General features: G+C 38.3%; 1 protein-coding gene across 2 annotated transcripts in view; it reads right to left on the bottom strand.

Moving 5' to 3' along the window:
* ERCC8 (excision repair cross-complementation group 8) overlaps positions 1-24,869 on the bottom strand; it is a 29,803-nt gene that overhangs the window by 4,682 nt on the left and 252 nt on the right. Inside the window, exons 2-10 of one of the 2 annotated variants that reach the window (XM_010580548.1) lie at positions 22,722-22,817; positions 22,471-22,572; positions 17,805-17,928; positions 17,138-17,219; positions 16,439-16,507; positions 14,225-14,291; positions 11,322-11,425; positions 8,392-8,516; positions 3,465-3,662 (exon numbers count right to left, since the gene is read on the bottom strand). In XM_010580548.1, coding sequence (XP_010578850.1) covers positions 3,465-3,662; positions 8,392-8,516; positions 11,322-11,425; positions 14,225-14,291; positions 16,439-16,507; positions 17,138-17,219; positions 17,805-17,928; positions 22,471-22,572; positions 22,722-22,817 — 967 coding nt within the window. The remainder of the gene's footprint in view (positions 1-3,464; positions 3,663-8,391; positions 8,517-11,321; positions 11,426-14,224; positions 14,292-16,438; positions 16,508-17,137; positions 17,220-17,804; positions 17,929-22,470; positions 22,573-22,721; positions 22,818-24,869) is intronic. The other variant, XM_010580550.1, reaches the window with a different exon arrangement.

Raw genomic sequence — 24,869 nt, 5'->3', positions numbered from 1 at the left:
AACGAATAGAAAGAACGTGAGGGACGGGCAGCAACCAGTAAATTAGAAGTTTTGAACACAGAAAAAAGAAACAGAAAGAAAATCTAAGGGCCAGATTTGATCGTGGGCAGGACAAAAATCACTTAGCAGGGTTAAAGACAGCAGAAAAAGTTTAGAAGACTTAATATGAGACTCACTACTAGATAGAAATGGTAGAAACTATGTAGAAAAGATGTAGACCTTGTTTCATATGAAGATAGTGTACCAATTTCAAATGTTTTAATAAGTAAGAAAAATGTTAGAAAGCCATCTGCTACACATTTCACCAGAAGATGCATAACATATCAGAGAGCCTTAGAAGAGTTGTCTAAGAAAACTTCTGGCTTAAGTTAATCATATTTTAATACTCATTGAAATACTACAGAGCTGAAAGTGAGCTAATATGCCATTCAGAAGAAAAGAAAAAAGTGGAATGGTATAGATACAAACGAGCTAACTGACATCTCTTTAATCCTAAACAAGACAATGGAAAAGGTGATTAAACGGTTCAGCTACTGTAGAGTTAAGATATAGGAATATAAACAACATCAGTCAACACAGTTTGCAACAAAGCAGGTTTTGTCCAGCAAAACTGATTTTATTTACAACTACTGACTGAAAATAGAAATGCACAGCTGTGAAAAACTTTGTAACATTTATTTAATATTGCTTGCAGGAGTAAAATAAAACAGGTAACTATAAATTTTACAGATAACTGCATTCTCAGAAAAGGAGTTTTAACTGGGAAATCATAATTTCTATTGGAAGTATATGAAGACTGATGAATGTACTTAATTGTCTCGAGACAGAATGAGCTATTTGGAAGTATAGGTATGAACACAGTCAAAATAACACTACCACTACTTTTGGTGTTGACACACTGACTGTAGTAATGTTATTCCATTACAGTAACAATTTAATGCAACTAAAAGCAGAACATTTAAAGAAAAATAAAATCCAGTCACAACTCTCAAATATAGAACTGAACTCTGGAGAAGGGCGATTCTAAAAGAAAATCAGGAATCACAACAGGTAACAAATGAACTTGTTGCCAACAAACCTATGGCTACAGTGACTGGTGCAGTTCTTGCGTGCATGCTCACACATGAGTGATCCTTTTCTGAGGATCTTAAAAGTCAAGATAGAGACTCTTTATAGAGATTTGCATTTCCAGGGCTGTAAAACAGTGAGATTCAATGAGCCTCACCCCTTCAGCCTACTAAAAAGAACAATAAAGATGACTTAATATAAACACATGAGCACTTTTGTTGGGAAACTATTCTTAAAAACATAAAGGGCTTTTTAAGATAGTTAGGAACAGTCCAGATATTATACTGTAAATATTCCACCTTTCGGTGAATCTAGTACCTCACTGCCTATTCATGCCAGAACTGCTTTCCAGGTCTAGCAAGACTTATTAGCTTGGGCTCTACTGTCTCGTCTGTAATGTGCCCAAAACTTCCAGTGAAGTCCACCTCAGTGATAGGGAAACATTGTTTGAGTCAAAGTTACTGGACTCAAAGCAAGAGCTTCCAGATTAATTTCTATGATGCATTATATGAAAGGTCATGAAAAGATACCTATGTGCCCTTTCTGCCTCAGTGTATTCGGTTTGTGTGGTGGGGTTTTGGTAGTGGGGGAGGGGCTGCAGGGGTGGCTCCTGTGAGAAGCTGCTAGAAGCTTCCCCGGATCCAAGTCAGACCCGACTCTGGCCAAGGCTGAGCCTATCAGCAATAGTGGTAGCACCTCTGGGAGAACAGATTTAAGAAGGGGAAAACTGCAGTGAGTGAGGGGAGTGGGATGCAAGAGAAACCCCTCTGCAGACAGCGAGGTCAGTGAGGAAGGAGGGGGGAGGAGGAGCGGGGGAGGAGGGGATGCCCCTGCAGCCCATGGTGAGACGGCAGGCTGCCCCCCACCTGCAGTCTGGGGAGGACCCCACGCCGGAGCACGGGGATGTCCCCGAAGATGGCCATGACTCCATGGGAAAGCCCGCGCTGGAGCAGTCTGTGCCTGAAGGACTGCAGCCCACAGAAAGGACCCACACTGGAGCAATTCATGAAGAACTGCAGCCTGTGGGAAGGACCCACGCTGGAGAAGTTTGTGGAGGACTGTCTCCTGTGGGAGGGACCCCAAGCTGGAGCAGGGGAAGAGTGAGGAGTCCTCCACCTAAGAAGGAAGGAGTGGCAGAGACACTGTGTGACAAACTGACTACAACCCCCATTCCCCATCCCCCTGTGCCACTGTGGGGGAGGAGGTAGACAAAACTAGGAGTGGAGTTGAGCTGGGAAGGAGGGAGGGGTGGGGGGAAGGTGTTTTAAGGTTTGGTGCTATTTCTCATTATCCTGCTCTGATTTAATTTGTAACAAATTAAATTGCTCTTGTTTTTCTTCCCCAAGTTGAGTCTGTTTTGCCTGTGACCATAATGGATGAGTAATCCCTCCCTGTTCTTGTCTCGACCCATGAGCTTTTCTTTATATTTTCTCCTCATCCCACCAAGGGGGGAGGAGCAAGCGAGCAACCGCCTGGTGCTTTGTTGCCAGCTGGGCTTAAACCATGACAGTCAAATATTTCTGCCCAACATTTCAGAAAACAAAATACAAGAAAGGAGAAGCTGGAACATGAAGTACAATCCTCGACACCTGACAGCAAATATGCAACAACCTTAAAATCCATACTAACATCCATTCTGCTCTTGCTACACCACAAGCTGTAAGAACAATCTGTTGTAAACTATCTCATAATAAATTAAGCTTTGTTATCCTTAAGTCATTTATTACAAGAGAAAAATATACCATAGGGTGAGAGGAAAAGAAAAAAAAAAAGGCAGGGGAAAAGAATAAAAGGCTGTCAGCACCATGAGTCCCTGTAATGCTATGGTATTTCTTAGGTGAAATGTTCTCAGATTAATTTAAGAATATCATCAAGTTCTCAACACTTCATCCAAACTGTTCATAGATCCAGTGATTGGTATAACTAGAAGCATTTGAGCAAGATCACCTTAGCAAAGTACTTGAGAGGTTTCTCAGTACTGATAGCAATACTAATGCACTTCAACTAAATGCACTTCACATTCATTCTTACTGTGATTGGTCTTAGGTATCTCAGAGAAAGACAAATGCCTCATCTTCAGTCTTACAGGAAACAGGCAAAAGCCTTAATGTATATAATTTATTACTGACAATATAAGAAAAAAAATTACTATAGGTATATTGAAAAGTTACCTCTGTGAGATGAAATGAATAGTGGAAGGAACCCTATGTAGAAAGGGCCATCCCAAAAACTTGACCAAACTTTTCTTGCATGACACATAGGCCACAGAACTCCCTCTTATGTCAAGATCTTTGATTAAAGCACATCCCTGAAAAGTTAACACTTTTTGTGCAAATGGTTTGGCAATTCGCATAAATGTTCCAGGTTGTCTGGAATACTTTTTGTACTCTACTTACCTGAAAATTAGGTTGAAATACACAGCAGTCGACAGTACTGTAATGCCCTCTAAGCATCGTTATCAGTTCTCCTGTGAAAACTGTATAAACAGCAATGGTACTACCATACGGAACAAAGGCAAACTCTGGACTACAGCCACAAGAGACGGTGAATTTGAGTCCTTTTCTACTTTCATTACAGACTTTCCCATAATTCACCTGTAAAATGAAGGATTATGCAGTGAGCTATTAGCTAAAAATACAGGAAATAAATTACAAGAAAAGGTCAATTTCCTTTTTTCTTTAACACCCAATAAAACTAATTTTAAGCTTCCCAATGTTAATACAACTCTTGAGAGTTCCAATTACAGTTGTCTATCAAGAGAATCATTTTTCTGTTCATTAAAGTTCACTCTCCTTAATATCAACTTCAAGAAAGGGAAAGAAAGATATGCCTAAAATTTAGCAGTTCCAAACTAGAAACAGAATTTGCACAAGCTGTTGCATGCCAGATCTAGACTAAGTACCTAAACTACCACTGAAATTAGAACTGGTTGAGGAATTACTGCCTTAAACATTTTCCTAGATTTTCCAACATAATAATTTTCTCTCAGATATTCAAACTATCCGAGAGAATATATACTATATATATACTATACTCCTTATGCACAACAGTATACAGTTATAAATCATAGAATCATAGAATAGTTTGGGTTGGAAGGGACCTGTAAAGGTCATCTAGTCCAAGCCCACTGCAATGAGCAGGGACATCTTCAACTAGATCAGGTTGCTCAGAGCCCCGTCCAACCTGACCCTGAATGTTTCCAGGGATGGGGCATCTACCACCTCTCTGGGCAACCTGTTCCAGTGTTTCACCACCCTCACTGTAAAAAATTTCTTCCTCCTATCTACTCTGAATCTACCATCTTTTAGTTTCAAATCATTACCCATTGTCCTGTCACAACAGGCTCTACTAAAAAGAATGTCCCCATCCTTCTTATAAGCCCCCTTTAAGTACTGGAAGGCCGCAACAAGGTCTCCCCCCCAAGGCTTCTCTTCTCCAGGCTGAACAACCCCAACTCTCTCAGCCTTTCCTTACAGGGGAGGTACTCCAGCCCTCTGATCATTTTTGTGGCCCTCCTCTGGACCTATTCCAACAGGTCCATGTCTTTCCTGTACAGAGGACTCCAGAGCTGGACACAGTACTGCAGGTGGAGTCTCACCAGAGGGGAGTAGAGGAGCAGAATCACCTCCCTTGACCTGCTGGCCAGGATACAGTTGACTTTCTGGGCTGCGAGCACACATTGCCATGTCCAGCTTTTAATCCATCAGTACCAAGTCCTTCTCGTCAGGGCTGCTCTCAATCCCTTCATCCCCCAGCCTGTATTGGTACTGGGGGTTGCCCTGACCCAGGTGCAGGACCTTGCACTTGGCCTTGTTGAACCTCATGAGGTTCACATGGGCCCACTTCTCGAGCTTGTCCAGGTTCCTCTGAATGGCATCCTGTCCCTCAGGCACGTCAGCCACACCACATGGCTTGGTGTCACCTGCAAACTTGCTGAGGGTGCACTCAATCCCACTGTCTATGTCACTGAAGAAGATATTAAACATTAGATCCCAATACTACAGGACTTCAGTCCACAGATTGAACAAAAATTGATCTACACTACCTTCTACCCTGTAAGTGCCCTTTGTTTATCAGAGTTGACTGATGTTCCAGAAAACTACATTTCTGAAGTGTATGTCAGTAGGATGGCAAAGAACAGAAGCATCAGTCTAGACAACACAACAACTAGCCTGAAGTATTTCTCAGCAAGCCATCCCTTGCTCAGCGAAGAAGGAACAGAGGAAAAATGTCTGCAATGTAGGAAAGATTCTGCATCACTCCCTCATGTGTTACCAGGAAACAGTAGGAGATGACTAGGCAGTATGAAAACAACTGTAGGGCAAGCAGAAGGATGGTATAAGTAAAGGACAAAGTAAATGGACTAGAAGAAAGAGACTCATGAAGTAGAAGCAAATAAAGAATAATTCGCTAAATTATTACGGAGTAGATAAGAGTGATAAAAAAGCCTATTTTCTAACCAAAGCTAAATCACCACTGAGAAATTCCATACTGTTCCCTATAAGGGCAGCTGGGATAGGAGCAAATGCTACATTTCTAAGACCTGGCTTGTGAGGTGTGTGGGAAGCCTTGCAAATAAAAGTAGTGTAAGAAGTATAGCTTACTAGCGTCTGTATGTTTCAAGATCTCGACAAGTCCTATACAGATAAAAATCTCACTAAAAGTTGAAAGTGCAAAGTTTCCAAACATGCTAGGAAATATTCCAGTTGGATGTATCAGTCTAATTAGGTCCTATCAGACATCAGAAGTGTATTAATAAGAAAAATGTGGAAACATATTCATTAGAACAGTACAGCTTACCTCTAAACAAACTTAATTAAAACAAAGCATTAGAATTTTGACAAATAAAACATACCTATACAATTTTTTTTCATTGAGGTCCACAACGAACACCTGAAATTCATACATTATTTTACGATTTAAAAGAAGTATTTTTTCTAATAAAAATAACAGTATTTTAAATGTAAATTCATTAATACTACAGCGCATTATATATAAAATATTTTGTTTTCAAGTAGTATTGCCCTACAAGCTATGCTCTTAATTTCTGCTGAAAAACAGAGATTCAATTATATATACAATGTTAGCAAAGCTCTCTGTGTTAATTTTAAAGCTCCCTACCTAAACATCATGCCCTACAGTTAAGAAAAAAAAATCCTAAGTGTGAAATCTTTTGACGATAAGCTAACAGATTTGTAAAGTTTATCAAGTAAATATTCCAATACGAATGTCTTGCTTTGTCAGGTTCTTGATCCATACTATATCAATTGCCTGAGTCCAAAGTTTGAGGCGAATGTAAGCTCAATTGGCATGAGCCAGGCAAGGAAGAAGACTACTTGTTGCTCTATTCTTAAAGTACGCTCTTTCATAGCAAAGGGCACTTATGTAAGAAAAGTATAGTAAAAAGGAGTCCTGAGAAAATCTCTCTCAATCATAAAAATGTGTACAAAGAACATTTGAACAGCATATAAGTAGGTTGATATTTTTTCATGGAGAGGACATTTTCATGAGATGTGGAGCTTATGTCATGTCCTTTGTGAAAAATACTGCTTATTTTGTAAAGACAGTGTTTGTAAATATTGACTGTGTTAAGTCTTGTTAATGCTGGTCGGTTTAAGAGGCATATTACTCTGCTGGTACTCCTTTACACAGCATGTGAGCTCTAATGGCAACAATTCCCAAGCTACAACACTGCTCATAACAAAGGCATATACAATGAAAGGGAGGAGTGGAGGCTGGGAAAAGTAAATTATATGGATATACTTGGTGTAAATGTTCCTGCCTGATAGAGGAGCAATAGAAAGGAAAGGATGCTGTCAAAACAAGAACTGAAGATCTTAAACACTGGCTTTGTCCTTTGAGCACACAGATGAACAGAAAACCTGCTTCCTCCTGTTTGATTCTTCCTATGTTCAGTGAATCAGGACTTTCTATTCCTTTTTGTGATAAAGGATGTATGCAAGATGTGTACGACTCCAACATTTATTTCTCTTACTAACTGAAACAATCCACTAGGGACCCAATTTGGCCCATTGCTCAAAAAAATTCATACGCATGGCTTAATTTCTGTACCTTTTGAAAAGGTATAGAAAAAATTTGTGGAGATCAAAAGAACTGGCTTGTAGGGGAAATAAAGGGACTATGGTGTGAACTTTTACTACCTGTAGATGTATTCATTTGTCTGCTGGTGCCTTAAATTTGTTTTAAGCAATACCCCTGGGCAGTGTGGGAAAATACAGTACTCTGGACAATATAATTCTGGACTTGAAAAAACAAGGCAGGATCAAGCTATTCCACACCAAATAAGAAAACTGTAAAATAGCCTATGAAACAAGTCAATGAACTAACAGGCACAGAAAAACAAAAAACAGTGATCCAGCTGGTGATAGGAAAGTGAACAAACTCTATTATCTACTTTGGTGATGGTGATTTGAAGACAGAAAGATGTCTGTATATGAAGTGCTCAGAACAAGCTGGCAAATATGGGTAGCATGGAGATAGAAGAGTCCTTTTGTTTGAATGTCTATAAGGAATTCTTTTTGCTGTGTTCTGAAACTAAGCAGCAGAAGTAAAAGATTTCTAAGGCAGAGTAAAATTTCTCCGTTTCCTGATAACAATGACAGACCATAATCAGGATAAGCTAAAATCCCATGGAAACTGACTTGCCTAGTATGTTCTTCTTTCAAAATAGACATAGGAAGGAATTTTCTTTACTGAACAGAAAATTAAAACAGGAATCTTCAGAAAAAAATAAGAAAAAAATAAGCCATAGAAAGGACTCAAGCAGCACTAGAGATTTAATTCTGCACCCCCACCCCCACCCCGTTTGGTTGCAATGCAGATGTAGAGGGATAGATATTCTTAACACTCCTATAAATTTTCACAAAAGAGATTCCACAAAAACGCAAAGAAAGTTGCAAGAAAGCCAGGCAGTCAATCAGTGAAACTTTCAGGTATAGAAAACTGCCCTGTGGATAGCACACTGACAACTTATAGTTAAAAAAATAAAAATTTCTATCAACAGTAACTGCATATTAAGGTTTTCATTACTGTCTGAAGTATTTTCAGCTATGCTCACAAATTAATGAACTTAAAGTTACCATATTCAATCTTTAAGTAGATCCAGGCTTCTTCATACTCTTTTATTTTTTTATAAAGAGTAGATATAAGAAAAGAAATCTGAAAAAAATGTTCACAAAATCTCCTAATGATAAGATTAAGCAGCTATATCCTTTATGAAAATAATAAATATCCAAAGTTGTAATGACAATTGAACAAATTAAGTGCAAGTAAAAACATAACGAAAGATCACTGAAAACTTACTAACGTGTTTTCTCCAGTGGAGCTGTTCCAGAGTCGCATGCGATCATCTGTACCAATGGTCAACAGATGAAGTCCATCATTCGTATAGCATAAACCATTAACTCTCCCATTGTGAGCAGTGCCTGCTGTCAAGAAAAAGATCTGGTTCAGATTTCTATAGAAGAATTATTATTTTGTATGTGCATTTTCATTTCAATGTATAGTATGGAAAGTGCTGTTTAAATGGTAACGTATCTGTAAATTAATAATTTAACTCTTGGTTTATAAAAGCATCTGGCTGGTGGCAAGTCACCAGCAGTGTTACTCAGGGTTCAATTCCAGAGCCAGTTCTGTTCAATGTATTTATCAGTGATCTGGATGCAGGAGTTGAATACATCTTTAACAAATTTGCTGATGATACCAAACTGGGAGGTGCTGTTGACTGTCATGAGGGACAAGCTGCCTTGCAGAGGGATCTAGATAGATCAGAGCACTGGTCAATGATTAATGGGATGATATTTAACAAGTCAAAATGCCAGATTCTGCACCTAGAAAAGAGTAACACTGGGCACAAGTATGAACTGGGTGAGGAGTGGCTGGAGAGCAGCCCTGCAGAAGGGGATCTGGGGGTGCTGGTTTGATGCTAAGCCCCGTAGGAGCCATCAGCGTGCCCCGGCAGCCAAGAGGGCAAACCGCATCCTGAGTGCAAGTAACACAGCGTAACCAGCCGGTCAAAAGAGGCGATTATCCCCCTGTAGTCAGCGCTGGTGCGGCCTCACCCTGAGTGCTGTCTGCAGTTCTGGGCTCCACAATTTAGGAAGGATGTTCAGTCCTTGAATGCGTCCAGAGGAGGGCAACAAAGCTGGGGAAAGGGCTGGAAGGCATGTCCTGTGAGGAGCAGCTGAGGACTTTGGGCTTGTCTGGTTTGGAGAGAAGGAGGCTGAGGGGGGACCTCATTGCTCCCTGCAGCTTCCCGAGGAGGGCAAGTGGAGAGGGAGGTGCTGAGCTCTTCTCCCTGCTACCCAGTCGCAGGACGCATGGGAATGGTTCAAAGCTGTGCCAGGGGAGGTTCAGACTGGACATTAGGAAGCATTTCTTTACCGAGACGGTGGTCAAACACTGGAACAGTCTTCCTAGAGAGGTGGCTGATGCCCCATGCCTGCCAGTGTTTAAGAAGCATTTGGACAATGCCCCTAATAACTTGCTTTAACTTTTGGTCACCCCTAATTTGGTTAGGCAGTTGGACTAGATGATTGTTGTAGGCCACTTCCAACTGAATGTTCTATTCTATATTGTTTATACAGTACTATAAATTAGTTCCATCAAGTTCACCCGGCAATACTGCACATTCTTAAGTATGTTAAAGTAGCTAAAATACAACTCAGTGCTACCACAGCAAATCTAATTATGGTGCCCATAAATTAACTCACTGAAAAATGGATAAGGTATTTGTGCATTACACTGTAGTACACAATTTGGACAGATCTCCTAGGTAAAGTGTTACCTGTTTTTCAAATATTTTTTTAAAAAAATTATTAGCTGCATTTGGTTTAGTTCAGCTATATTTCAATATATTTAATATCCTAGTCTATGTGATTGGCATTAGATTATTAAAAAATCATCTTGAACCTGTCAGACAGAGGAATAAAGTTGAAAAGAAAGTTGTTGTGCTTGAACAAGTCAACACATCTTTCAAAGGAATGTATAAAATGGCACTAATTATCTTGGGAGTTACATGGAATTTTGTTTTTCCTAAAATAAAATTTGTGCAAATTTTTCATTTTTCCTAAGTCTTAGATTTCTTCAGAGCATTTTCATCTCAGTAATTTCTTGAATTTCAAGGAAATTTAAAATTGTCAAAACCAAACATCTGTATTACCACTCTACAATTTACATAATAGAGAGCATGGTTATTAAAACAGATACTTACTGATACTTCATATCCTCTAATTGTACATATTGGAAAATTAGTTTGACTTTAGAGATTTGCAAGCATTTTTCTACAAACAATTTAAGTTGCACACAAGTCAGACTGACTTGTACCTTTAATCACTGTGATTTATGCTATGCAAATCCCTTTGTTTGGAGCCATGCTACAGAGTTTCTACTTCGTGATTCAATTCGAAATACTACGTATTCCTACCTCAGAGCAGTTCGAGTACTGTTTTGGCCTGCCAAAATTAAGTATCTTCTGTCCAGAATTAACCAAAAATCATGAACTATAATTTAAAGTTCATAAGCTTCCCTTTAATTTAGTTGGATTTTTTTGTAGGTACAGAAATGTGACCTGAAGATACATAAAAAAAAGTTAATGTTGTAGCTAGTAACAACTGATACAAGGCACCATTAATGCATTTGACTGTACTAAGAGTGTAATTTAGCTTCCTGTAAAATTAAATATAATCATAAATTTATACTCGATTGTATACTTTATGCAGTATATTATAAAAGGAATATAATTGATTTTACAGCACCACATAGGAGAAGATATTGTAGAGGCTTGCACTGGAAGCAAGACTATTTTAAACAGGAAAAAAAATGTGCTTTTTTTGGGTTTTGTTTGTGCTCTTTGTTTTTAAAGGAGAATAATTAACTGCTGGAACAGTTTATGAAGTATGAAGTGAATGCTGTTTATATGAAACCTATTCTACAGCAGGAATGAATTCTTCCACCTATAAACCTGATTTAAAATTTCCCATTTTAGGGGGAAAAACATTTAGAACAGGTACAATACTGTTGCCAAGGAGATTTCTCTACACAAGATCCCCAACCACAAACACTGTCTTTGTAACAGAAGTAACTGAATAAAACTCAATGGCCTGTGTTACACAGTAGGTAAAAACTGGATTATCACTAGTCTCCTTGCTGGTCTTAGTATTCAACACATTTATGAAATATAAGAATGCTTCTAGTTACACATGGACTACACCACCAGTTATATTCTGTACTACCTGCCTCAGAAGATGCTTTGGACTTTTCTTCATTGTGCTGATCAAGCGTACGCAGACATCCAGATGCTCTCCTCACATCCCATAATTTTACTCTATTGTCAGCACTAAGAAAAACAGATTTGCATACATTAGGGAAATTGTGTGCTCCCCGGTTCAATAACTGTCTTTAGGCAACCCACCCAGCACTCACCCTGGTCCGGCCACTATTCTGAACTGCTCATCATGCAGTCACATTCAAGTCAATAGAAATTTCATGAAAAGATTTGCAAGACAGACTTCAGACATTCATTTACATGTAGTAATAAATATAGCTGGTACTCTACAGATACCTAAGAGTAAATCTTTGTCTACAATACCAATACACTTGCCTCTTTGTCTACAACATAACACCATTGCATACATACACCGACTAGGAATAAACTTGCTAATTCTTCTGTTGATTAAACTGTAGCTACAGACTCCAGCATTGTCTGGGAACTCAGGATCTTGCTATCGCAAATCTATCTAGTATGACTGGTCCAGAAGTTGGCTACACATATGTAGGCTGGATAGGTCTATATGCTCTGTTGTCATACAGTGCTATGGCAGAGAAACCCTGAGAGCTTGCTTCAGTAGGAACTCACTGGCTTTGTCTATGTTACCAGGGTGGCACAAGTAAGGAAAGACCAAGGTTCAGGCTGCTGTGATTCATTCTGGTTCCCAGGCTGCATGCTCATGCTTTGCTCACACTGGGTCTTTGCCAGCAACAAAAGCTATGATGACTGTTGGTACTAGGTACATGCTTAGACAGCAACACTGTAGGCAGTGCACTTTGTATGGCATCTTGATGTGCAGCTTGATTTGAGCATTCCAGTAGCATACTTCCATGTGTACCATAAGACTCCTAGGTACAGATAGGCAGTAAATTCATAGAAAAGACCACTTCCCATGCACTAAGTCACCAGTGTAGATGTATTTACTGAAACTATTTAGAAAGTTCCCAGCAACTTACATGTCCTTTTGGAGGAAAAAAAAAAAGCCAAACATAAATCACTTTTCATGCCGGCTGAACAAAACTAACTGCACCTCCTTGATCTACAGCTGGAAAATATATGCAATGAAACTGCTTCTTAGATATGCAGTCTTTACTGAAGTATTACATGCTTTTTCATGTGTGTTCTCAAGTTAGATCAGTGCATTAATATCAGGAATATATATAGTATACATATAACAACTGACCAAAGCAAAACCAACTGTTATTCCTTATCTGTTCTGTATCTGACAAAGCTAATGATGAATTTGTTCTTTTGTGCTCCCCTCCACTACAGATTGATTCTGTTAACTTCCAAATGGTATTCCAACTGAATATGCTGACAACACATTACTTTGCTGCAAACAAATATTCTAAGACTATGAACAGAGACATCGCTGAGGTCTGAGCTCACTGTAAAGTGAGCAACAAACTCCAGGTAGTTCATTGAAACGTTTTTAATAAAGGCGTAGGAAGAGCTTCCTTATTATAAAAGCCTACAGTTGTCCATTTTTGATGATGCAGTTTCTACTGGCTAATCTTTTCTAGACAGTTCTAATGAGCAAGAAAGTGCTTATCTTCTCTAGTCCCTGAAACTGAAGTGTGTGAAAGACACCCAGAAACATGTCTCTTCTCTGACTGTTCCAATTACCTGCCAAAACTATGGAAGATCCGAGCATCACAGAGAAATCTGAAATAACAAGTTTCACATGCAAGCCACATAAACCCCCGAAACGTATTTTCCCTCCCCTGAAGTGATCACACGCAAACATACAATTGTCTTGGAAAACCGTAACATCTCCTGATAGGCAAGATTAGTCCAGATTCTCTTTTTAGCCGTACCAGTCAGTTTCTCCCCACTATCTCTTCATTACTTCAGTGTTGCCAGTTCTTGCCCTTATTTGTCTTAGCAGATGGTAGAACTGAGTTATGTTATTAGGAACTAGAAGCCCAATTATAGTACTGAATTAAGTAATGGAGCCATAAGAAACATGTTTAATATGCAATTATCATAAGGCAACATGACAACATGGGTAGATGCAGTTTATAATTATATGATTTTGAAGCATAATGTTTCAGGAGAGATCAATAAGTCAATATTTAATAAACAAATTTTGCTATAATTTCTGTCATGGAAAAACAAGGAAATAATTTTTTATTTGCTAAAACAAACAAATCACACTGTTAGAAAATTTCCCAACTATGTTGAGCTTTTCAGAAGCTCAGCATCAGAAGCCAAGGGTATGCAATTCTGGTATCAACTTATTCAGATTTCACTTTCAACTTATAAAATGGCCATTCCTCTCTGCAATTCAAAAGAAAAAGCATGCCAACCATGAAAATGAGAAATGTCATATTATAATCAAAAGCTAACATATGCAAAAGCTATAAGAAAGCCAAGAGGATCTTTTACACTGAAAATGACTGGAATGGAGAAGAGAAAAAAAAAAAAAAAGAAAAAGAAAAAGCAGCTTGGGAAGTTATTACCCATCAGCTAAGCTACTTGAGTTATGCACTTTGACATAATTAGGCATGATTAACCAGGATGGTACTTTGAGCTAAACATGTTTTACTTCGTTATAAAACAGATTAGCAATGTGCGCGCTAATAAACAGTAAGAAGTATCTCTATAATGCTCTATCATTTTCCTATACCTTTAAAAGCAACGACTATTTCAAAATTCTGTACAATCTTCCTATAAATAAGCATCACTGGGATAGCTCTTCAGGCTTAGTATTTCCAGGCAAGATCTAAAAAACTGTGAATAGGTTAAAGTAAATGATGAAGATTAACTTTAAAATGCATTTGAATTGTAAAAAACATGCATAATGAATATATACAATTTTACCATCAGACGTTTTTAGTGCACATAACAGTCCAGCAACATCCTTACCTTGCTGTTGCCAAAACATACTCATGACGTGGGGACCAAGACACTGCCAATACTTCTTGCCTGTGACCTAAAAATTATATGAAAAAGCTTATACACACCATTTTATGTACATAACTAAAAGTAAAAGCACATACTTAGTTCTATTGGATCCACCAATCCAGAAGAATAATCTAAATTGTAATATGAATTTGAATTTTGTGAAAATACATTGTTTTGGGCTAGAGGTTATTTCTTTCTTCCTCTTGCTCGAGTGGGATTGTGGCAAGCTGAAGTGATACATGGAATATTACATGTGTATAACTTTTGATAACAAAGACGGTTTTACCTGTGCAAAAGACATTATAGCACAGTCACAGCTACTGAGTTTACTTTAAATACTGGTATTAAATTTCATGTTAGCAGTGGTGTTCTCACACACAGAAGGACATTTCCATTTGTTTTCCTTCAAATCCTTTTGAAATGTTTAATAAAAAGTATATTTGCCTTATGTACTTAAGATTAAAACTTTATTCAGCTTATCCTCAAATACTCATCCTGAATTTGGGAAATTTTTTTCCTCTAATTAGGTCTGAAATATTAAGATATTAAGACAAATGTCTTAGCAATGTCATATCCAGTGCAGCTTAGTGACAAGTAATATATATATACACACACACTCTTTAAAACCTGGAAAGTTTTAAAAATGTTAAACAAATACAGACAAGAAATGAAAGATGGCAATCACACTTCACGTAATAAAAGAAACACATTGCTGAAAAATAAACTAAGTTATACAGATACATTTTTGCCAATGCAGTTTAGAGCTACGTAAACCATCTTGTTTCTGGCACATCTTCTAGTAGCTGGTTTTCCATTACCAAAGTAATCAAAGGGCTGTGATGCCCAGGATAATGGAAAAAAAAAAAACCCCTCCATAATACAGGTACTACAGGATACAGTTGGAAGGCTCAGGGCAGACACATTTATTTGGATCCATTAAGTAAACTACAGCCAAACATTTCAGCTGCTAGATTTAGCCTATGTGAAAAATATTCATACCTATTTTGAAGACACTATTGAGTGCTTCAAGTTCTGTACAGAGCTATTAGATTATGTTTAAGTGGGGGACATAATCTGCTTCCACTTGTTCCTCTAATATTGCACTTGAGCTAACTGTACCAGGCTGCGTACAAAGACACAACCAGCTTGGGCCTGGAAAGCACTAACTGTTGTGTCAAAATCAAGAAGCCCTGCTGAAACCAAACTGATTCTCTAGAAAGCTATTTTTGTGTCTGTACTCTCTGGTGCTCTCAGTTCTAGAAACAGAATATTGAGATGCCCACTGTGGCCAATTCAGTTCAGAAGAGTTTAATGGCTTAAGCTCTGCATCACACAAAAACACCTAGGCTGCTTTTACACTTGAGTGGACCACTGAATGAACAGAGCTGCATTTGCACATTGCTGTGTCCGACCTAATGCGTCGCTACAGTTTCTAGATCAGATCTGGCTCTTGCCCTGCTGGTTTGAAGCATGAAGATTTACCTTGCAATTGCCTTTGCTTTAGCATGTGTATATACACTCATACTTCAGAAAGTAAACATTAGAAAAGAGACATTAAGGGCAAATTCTCATTAAGTGCAAAAAGTAATGGATTACGGAACAATAAACCTCTATGTTTACTGAACTAGGTAAATGCGAAGGATTGATACTACCCTTCTATAGCAAGTAGTACCTTACCTCTTACACAAACTTCTAAACAAATCCATGCAAGCACCTCCACAGGATATTTTGTTAAAAATAGTGAAGGTTTTTTTGTTCTGTGTTTGTGAGGTTTTTTTGTTGTGTTTTTGTTTGGGGTTGTTGTTTATTAAAAAAAAAAACCCACAAAACAAAACCAAAAACCCCACCCAGAACAGTATCCCAGATTGAATTTCCATGAACACAAAACAAATGCCTACACTTAACCATGCAATAAATAGCAATCACTATTAATTAGATCATGAAAAAGCCCAAACATCTGTAATAACTTCATTAATTAATATTTGTATTCTCCAATTCATTAGCACTAGACTAACGCCCTGAGGAACGTCTTGCCACTGTGTAACTTTCACAACTGGCAATAAATAAATTCGTCATGTACTTACAAAGAATACATTGTATACAGTGTTTCTTTACAGGACTTGTTTTACTCAAAGTAGTTATTGTTTAACATTTATGTTTCAGACTAAAAAGTACCCTGCAGAATGTGAGAACAGGATCCAGACTTCAAGTCACAGAGCTGTACTTTGGGGCTTTTGGTACCAACTGTAACAAGAGAAACAAAGACAGCTAAAAAAAAACCAAACCACCACCATTTGAGAGAACAACAACAAAAAAACTTAGCAATGACAGAAAGAGAGGAAAAATGTTAGCTGCATCACAGTTCAGTCAGACCAATGCAATCTATTAATAGAGTTACATTTTTAGTCCAAGTAAATTTACAATATAACAAACAAAATTTAGAAACTGGGGATAAACAGGCCAGTACTTATGAAGCTTAAAAATTAAGAATATCTCCTCATTATTTTTTTTTGCTAAACATAATTACATTGTGTACATGTAAGCAATACACACATGCACCTATTTACACAATTTACTATGTTTGGATCTAATAAACTTCAAATGTTAACTTACATAATGAAAGGTAATGTAATTATAGCTAGGAATTTTTATCCAGAAGGAGAATTGATTGATGTATTATTTCAGAAGAGCAAATGTGATATTCTCATTGACATCATCTGACTAACTGCTATTTTATTTTACCAATGACCTTACATCTTACGAAGACTCAAATTATGTAAAAGACAGGGGAGGAAAAAACCAAAACCCTACTGGATATTGCTTGCTACTATAACCCCAAAATGCATAGGGCATTTCTTAAAAGCACATACATACCTGCTATTAAACAATGCTTTGTAGCAACTGGAGACATGTGATGGCTATAAACTGTTCCCTCAAAGTGAAATACATCTGCAGGCTGATAATAAAAAGATTAAATTAGTCACAGTGCAAGTATGTTATCATAATGTAAATCCTCATTAAGTATTTTTCAAGTAACAACTACAAATGAGACTGCATACTAATTACATATTAACAATAACTCTCCTGGTAAGAAACCAGATCACACAAACAACACAAAGTAAGTCTGTTTCCAACACTAGAACAACTACACTAAAGCTCAGAGATGACTCAAAAAAAAAGACAAAGAAAATTGGCTAATTAGGAGCATGAATGGAAATTATTAAAAAGTGATCAAAAATTAAAAACCTAACAAGAAAAAACAGCAAACAAGAAGGTTATAATATGGAGATAGAAGTCAACAGGAAAGAGGCACTTAAGACTAAATTTAGAAGCCCCTTGTCATTCACAAACATCACATAGTATCTTCAGTTCCTCAAAAAAAAAAAACAAAACCAAAAAACCCCCCGCCAAAAAAACCCCCATACAAAATTATTAGCATCCTTCTGGATGCTTGGTCCTGTTGGGTTCTGGGAGAACTGCAGATGTGGAATGAATAACATGTATACAAAGAAGCCTGCAAACTGTAGAAATTCTCTCTTACTTGTAAAGTATTTGTATCCCATATTTTCAAGGTTTTGTCAAATGAGCTGGATGTGAACATGCCAGTGTCATGAGGGTACCACTGGACTGTCTCCACACTGAATCTATGTACATCAGGATGGCTCCTAAAATCAAGGAAAAGATTCCAATTGGTTAGAGTCTTGATAATCATATAATTGTCTTGATATTTGATGGCAAATTGAAAATGTAGTTTAAACTTTTTTTTTTAATTTGTACTGAATTTTTTAAGAAGAACTAGTTGTTTTGGTGCCTCAATTTTCAGTCAACCAATGTTAATTTCTTTGAAGAGCCCCCATCTCAACTACAGATCATTTACCTTTTCAAAATATGGTATCTGTTGCATATCTCAAGTTAAGACGTGCAGTGTGAGGCATAAAAGGCACTAATGTCCTTTAAAATTTTAAAAGATCTAATGTTTAAAGATCTAATGTTTAAAGATCTAATGTTTAAAGATCTAATGTTTAAAGATCTAATGTTTAAAGCGAGGGCGTAACACTAAAAACCATGTTTCCCACTTAGAAATGGATCCACTGAAAAATACAACATATACAGTTCAAAAAATTCATTATTATTGGCTAATAATTACAGCTATACCGTTATTGGAAAATCACATATCCTGAAGTCACCAGAATCAGTGGACTGAGTTACTGAGAGTTAATTATTTTTGCATTCAAAAATGAAAGAGGAAGAACAATATGAAACTTTCAACTCAACTATGCATAGTATGATTATTAATACATTAAGAGTGGTGGGAAGAAGGGACACCAGAGCCAACCTTGACAGCTCCAGGATATGATTCAACAGCCCAGGCTCTGAACAATACAGGTTCTTTCACCACTCATATCTGAGCTGGATCCATGTGAATCCAGCTTCAGGGCCCAAAATCATGCTCCCAGACTCAGAAGTACCATGCTGTTGTTGGTTAACCCTAGGCAGCTAAGTACCACCACAGCCACTCGCTCATTGCCCCTCTGCAGTGGAATGAGGGAGAGAATCCAATGGCAAAGGTGAGAAAACTTGTGGGTTGAGATTTAGACATCTTAATAAGCAAAAGGAAACAAAACAGCCCACCAAAAAAATGGAGAAACAAGTGATGCAAAAGCAATCCCTCATCACAGGCTGATTGATGCCCATCCAGACCCTGAGCAATGGCAACCCCCAGAAAACTTCCCCCAAGCTTTATTGCTGCATATGACATTCTATGGTATGGAATATCAATATCAATTCAGGTCAGCTATTGCAGCTGTGCTCCCTCTGAGTCTCTTGTCCACTCCCAGCCTACTTGCTGAGGGCGCAGAGTGACAGAGAATGCCTCGACTCTACGCAAGCAGTATCAAAACATCAGTGTGTTATCAAGACCAGTCACAAATCCAAAATATAGCACCATACAAGCTACTATGAAGAAAATTAATTCCATCCCAGCCAGATAGAGTACACATGCGAAAATAGGCCAGCTGACTACATCTGCAGCTAGTGAAGGGGTCACAAGATTTCTTCATTTCAGCTCTCACCTTTGCATTGTTCTTTCAAGTGCCCTGGCCTCCCAAGCAATAACTACTGCACAGGTACCATTGTGTAAACACAGATGCAGATCTTCTGTATAGATTTGGCACTACATGTAAGCTAATAAACCTTCCTGTTTACTTGGGTTGCTAGAAAGCACAGAAGATGTCTTTAAATAGAGTTAGCCTGAAGCCAGCACTGACAATACTAAGCAAGAGCTATTGAGCAAATGTTGAACTTAGTTTAATAATTCCTGCATTGCTTATCTTTGAGGCATACCTTAGAACTGCCTGTTACTTTGCCATGGTGCTAAAAATCAACAGATTTTGTGCACTTATTCTATTGCAGGGTCAAGCTAAAAATCTTCAGTACCTGAAGTACCAGGAACTTCTGACTCAGTGTGAACTTACTCCTGCAGAGACATTTGAATGCACTATGCAGAAAAATCTAAACTGACGGAACTAATTACCCTGGCACAATAAATATAAGTGCACAACACTGGATGGTGTTCAGCACTGCACCAGAGCAATCAATTCTGTCATAATCCAGAGGGCTGAGGAATGAACTGAAAAACTCTGGAGTAGCTCCACAGGAATCACCTTTGATCTGGCTAGGCTTAGTAATAGCCGCATGCCATTCAGCCTGGCTTCATGTCTCAGGGCTGCATGCTATTCCCAGTTCATTCTATATGCAGTATTTTCTCCCATTACTCAGAATATCCTAACCTTTTCTACCAAAAGAAAATACAGAATTAATTCTATGGATAGTAAGGTCACTGCCATTCATTCTTCCTAGACAGGTTTTGAGTAGAGGAGACTACCTTAGACACAAGCATCAGCTACATATTACCTAGAAGCTGGTACTGTTAAGTTACTCTCAAATGCCAGTTTTTGCCACAGGACAGCATGGATCATGTGAAACCATGTAAAGCTCGATGTGCCAACTCCTAGTGGAACATGGAAAGGTCTTGGTTTTTTGCAATAGTGGCCCTACATTCTAGATGAGAGACACCGGATAAACCACAGCCTACCATCAGGAATTATCTCCTCTGATGGAGGATAACTGGACCCTCAGCAGGCCCAGTTCAGAGCCTATTCAGAAATAGCCTGAAAGGGCCTCTACTGCTTATTCTTTAAGCAGTTTTGAGACCAGAGTTGCATTGTACCCTGCAAACTTAGAACACAGGCAAACTTTTGCAACATGTCATTATCATGTGCTTCAAAGATAGGAGCCAGATAGTCAGATGGAAGTGTTTCTTACTGGTAATTATAAAGTCATTTATGATGTTAGGAATGCTGCATGAATAATATTCCAATATCTGAAGCTATATCCGCAGCTAATTAGCTACAATAAGTATTTAAAACGTGCTGGGAAGCTACCTGAATACTGGGAATAAATAGTTGAAGCAAATAACCTACTATGGGAACTTCAAGCAATAATAATAAGCCTATCATTTAGAACATTGTATCACACAAAATCAGATTCTGTTAGTACTCTTTATGCCTCTACTCAGCTGATAAGAAGTAAAAGATGCATCTGTGCAAATTAAGACCTACTCAAGAAACAGACTATCAACTCACAATGCTCATGAACAGACTTTTCAAGTATGGAGTGTTTCTACTGACCTAATAGAAGTTAACAATTGCATGATTTTAGCACAGATTTGCCAGTTTTTATGCTGTGTCTTCTCAGCATGTATTTCTTCAGTTTGCTGTGTCTGTTTCAGAATCCATTTCAGTTTTGAAATTTGGGGATGTCTAGTCATTATTGTCCTTAATTACAATTTTAGTTAATTTTGTTCAAGAAGTCTCAGCCATCAAGACTTACCAAATGCAGCTTACTTGCAGTAGATTCTGTTCCTACCCTTTTGTTTTGATGCATGTTCTATTAACCTTTTTCTGTCTTATGGTCCAAGATACCACTTAGGCCTTTTATTGTTACAAATCTGTTCTGTTCTTATTGATCTTACTCATGAAGCTCTTAGACCTCAAATAATTTGAAGACTGGGAAAAAATAAGGGGAAAATGTAGCTACTAATCTTTTCCACAATAGGATATATCTTATGAGTCTGAGATAAAGTCCTAACCTATTAGGTAACCTTATTATCTAAACACAAGGAAGAAAACAGCTTTTGCTAGAAGACTTAATGCCCGTAATGGACAAATTTATACTGCCTGCAGGTAACACCTGAAAAATCAATAAAGGCTTTGAGTCTTTATATAGTTTACACACAGTAAGGTAGTACCCTGTTCTTCGGAAAAATATGTCCCATTTTTGTCAGTAGCACATCTGTCTTCATTCAAACATATTCTTAAGAAGATCTGTATTAATTACTCCTGTACCTGGTGAACACCTGGTGAACTTAATACAGCTATTAGTAAAGCTGGGAGCAGGGAGAAGAGAAATAAAACCAACAACTGCAAATCTGTATTAGATTTTTTTTTCAATCACATGAACAGGGTTACGCAAAGATAGTTTTCCTTTTGCTTAAACACAGATTTATTCAAAGATACATATAATATGTGTATTTGAGGGATACAAGGACTATTTCTGCAACAGTCCCAAAATTACCTTCTCATAGTTACTGGCACAGAGTCAGCAAATTTCAACATGAAACAATTAGAAAACTCACAGGTGAGGGAACTGTGACCTGGAAAAGGGTTGAGGGGTTTTTTTGGTCTTTTTTCTAGTGTTAAAATGTGAGATTGGAGTACTAACTCTGACTTTTTTGCGGGGTCTACAGCAATACAAGCCTCTCTACTTTAGATTCCATATGAGTACAATTAATATCCTCCATTTTAACTTTTGAACCGCCCAAAATCTGCTCAAACAATATCAGAGAGCCATTGTACATATATCGTAACTGTTAGAGCAGACAAATCAAGAAAAAAACAATTAGCTCCTGCTACTTAGTAAATCATATAAATCCTCACAAAGTTTCTTCCTTTTTTTGTTTGTTTTCTTTCTTTTTTTTTTTTTTCATGCCAAAACCCATAATGCATCGTGCTAACCTTCAGATTTCTGGTACTATTTTCTGCAGTCTTTTTATCCTAGAAGTAAGAACACACATTATTTTGTGAGTTTAATGCTAGTCACACAAGAGATATCACTATGAACTTTTAACAGAATCTTTGAGTACCTACCTTCCCACAGAACAAAGTGCTTTACATGTGTAACTTGGTTTTCTGCTCAAGTTTTCAAGGTCATAAAGCACAATAACACCATCTGATCCACCAGATAACATGCTGAAAGTATTAATAAAGCACACAAGTTACAACACTCATGATCTCAATATGCTCAATACAACTGAGCATTCAGCAAGAAAATAAATCCATGGTACCAAAACACAGTGAAGTACCCATACACATTTTTACCAATTAAAGTATATACTTACTATCTTCCCTCAACAGGCTCAATATCAAGGGTGTTGACACCACTCCCGTGTATTCTTTCCACATCTCTATCTTTATTTAATTCCAAACTTAGAACCCTTAAAATAACAACAAGGGGAAAAAAGCAACAAACAAACAAACAAAGATATATGAACAACAAGAACAGCAGAATTGTAGAATGTTACTAAGTAGCTCTGAACAGCTCAAACCATAGTTTCGTGCTTCCTCAATGCATTTAACCCACCTCTTATTTTTTGCAAAACTAGACTCGCAGACATGATACATGGCTGGAAATAAGTCCTGTGAAGTTGGCAGAAAGAATATTTTATTCTTTATGTTGTTTGGAAGGTAAGAGAGAAATAAATATGTAAAATAGGCTCAAAGATACAGCAGAACTGCATTTGTGGTTAACATATGCAACAAAAACCGGAATGCAATTTGAAAACATTACCAAGCAGTTGTTGCAGTTGCACCAAATATCAGTTACTTTGAAGCTTCATCATGTACCATCCTTCCAAGCTTCATCCTACTTGGAACTACGGACACCTAGTGGGCAGATTCATTTAGTTTAACAAATTACAGTATCTCCTTTAAGGAAACAATCTTTGTGTGTTACATTTTCTGTAACATTAAATAAAAACTACGCTATCCACAAGAGGAAGCTTCCAAGAGAAACTTCCCTGAACTGCAATTAGTATCTTGTACTACTTAGTAGTAGCCTGTTATCGTTAAATACGCTAGTATTACATAGTCAAAGAGAGATTCTGCTTCCTTAAACCACACTACCTAACATAAAATTAGCCTTACAAGATGATCAGAGCTTCCTACAGCACTATTTTGTAAAAACGACTATCAACAACAACATAACTAAGTAGACAGACGAAAAGCTGTAGAGCAGGGCAGCCCTACTCAGCTTCAGCTTGAGTGGCAAAAATCTTGATGGGAGAAGGTTAGGCTGTTACAGGCAGACCCCCAGCAGCGTGTCTGTAGGCATGCTTCAAAAGCAGCAAGTCATTTAAGCTCTTTTAAAAACATGTGAAATATAATTATGCAAGAATTCACCTAAAATAAGAATTTTGACATATATAAGACACTTAGTTTAAAACTTTTGAGCTCAAGATTTAATTTTAGTGAAACAATAAATCCCCCTAAAGAATTGTTATAAAACATATGACTTCAAAATGTAGACATAAATACAATCTACTGAAGACTATAGATTATTTCTTTTTAAAGTAAAATTAAAAAGTTTAGGAAGGCAAATGTTAGGTAGACGGTTCTCCAAGCGGCATAAATTCTGCCCACTGTGCTTCCATTCTTAACACTGAATGCTACATGAGTGCCGAGGGCACAGGAAGGATGCAACCGTGTTGTCCAAATGCACACAAAGGAGCTTCCTGAATCACCAAAATGCATGTCAATTTTAGACAGATTCTTTTTATAAAGATACAGCCCCCAAAGCTGTAAATCACCAACACAAATCCTTCCTGCTGATGGAGTGGTGGGAGCAACTGAACTGAGGTTGGCTTTATTGGATTCACCCTGAAATACAGCTGCAAAACTGATTCTCTGGTAACGAACAAGTATTATCACATCACGACTTTTAGCAGGAATATTAGTAAGCCTCTCCACACAGTCACCGCTTTCCACAAAAGCTGTTGGGAACCCAACAAAACCCCTGCACCTAATTCTTCCGCAACCTGACACGAGGCCAAGTTTGGAAAGAGGGAGGATGAAGCGACGCTGGCACACAAGCATCACCGACATCTCGCTTCTGCACAAAGCGGAACGTAGCCGCAGGCAACCCAAAACATCTGCTGAAACCGCCAAGACAGCAAGGGCCGTAATGCCGAGGTACGCGGCATTGCCCTGCCCCTACTCAGCCCACCCCAGGGCTGCTAATCCACGCTCGTTCACAACAGAACCCCACGGGAAACTCCCGAGCCGAGGCACACGGCAGACACGCGGGAGCCTCTGCCGGGGAGCCCGGGCCGGCCCCGGAGGCTCCCGGCTCCCCGCCACCGGCGCACACGGCGCGGCTGCGGCAGGGCAAAGCTCCGCTCTCACCTCAGGCCGGCCCCGCTTGGGTCGGACGAGGGCTCCCCGGCAGAGCGGAGCCGGGGGCTGCCGCCTCACGCCGCCTGAGGCGGCCG

Source organism: Haliaeetus leucocephalus, unplaced genomic scaffold, assembly GCF_000737465.1.
Source record: "Haliaeetus leucocephalus isolate CR32 unplaced genomic scaffold, Haliaeetus_leucocephalus-4.0 Scaffold722, whole genome shotgun sequence".
Classification (NCBI taxonomy): domain Eukaryota; kingdom Metazoa; phylum Chordata; class Aves; order Accipitriformes; family Accipitridae; genus Haliaeetus; species Haliaeetus leucocephalus.
This window is presented reverse-complemented; position numbering and strand designations above follow the sequence as displayed.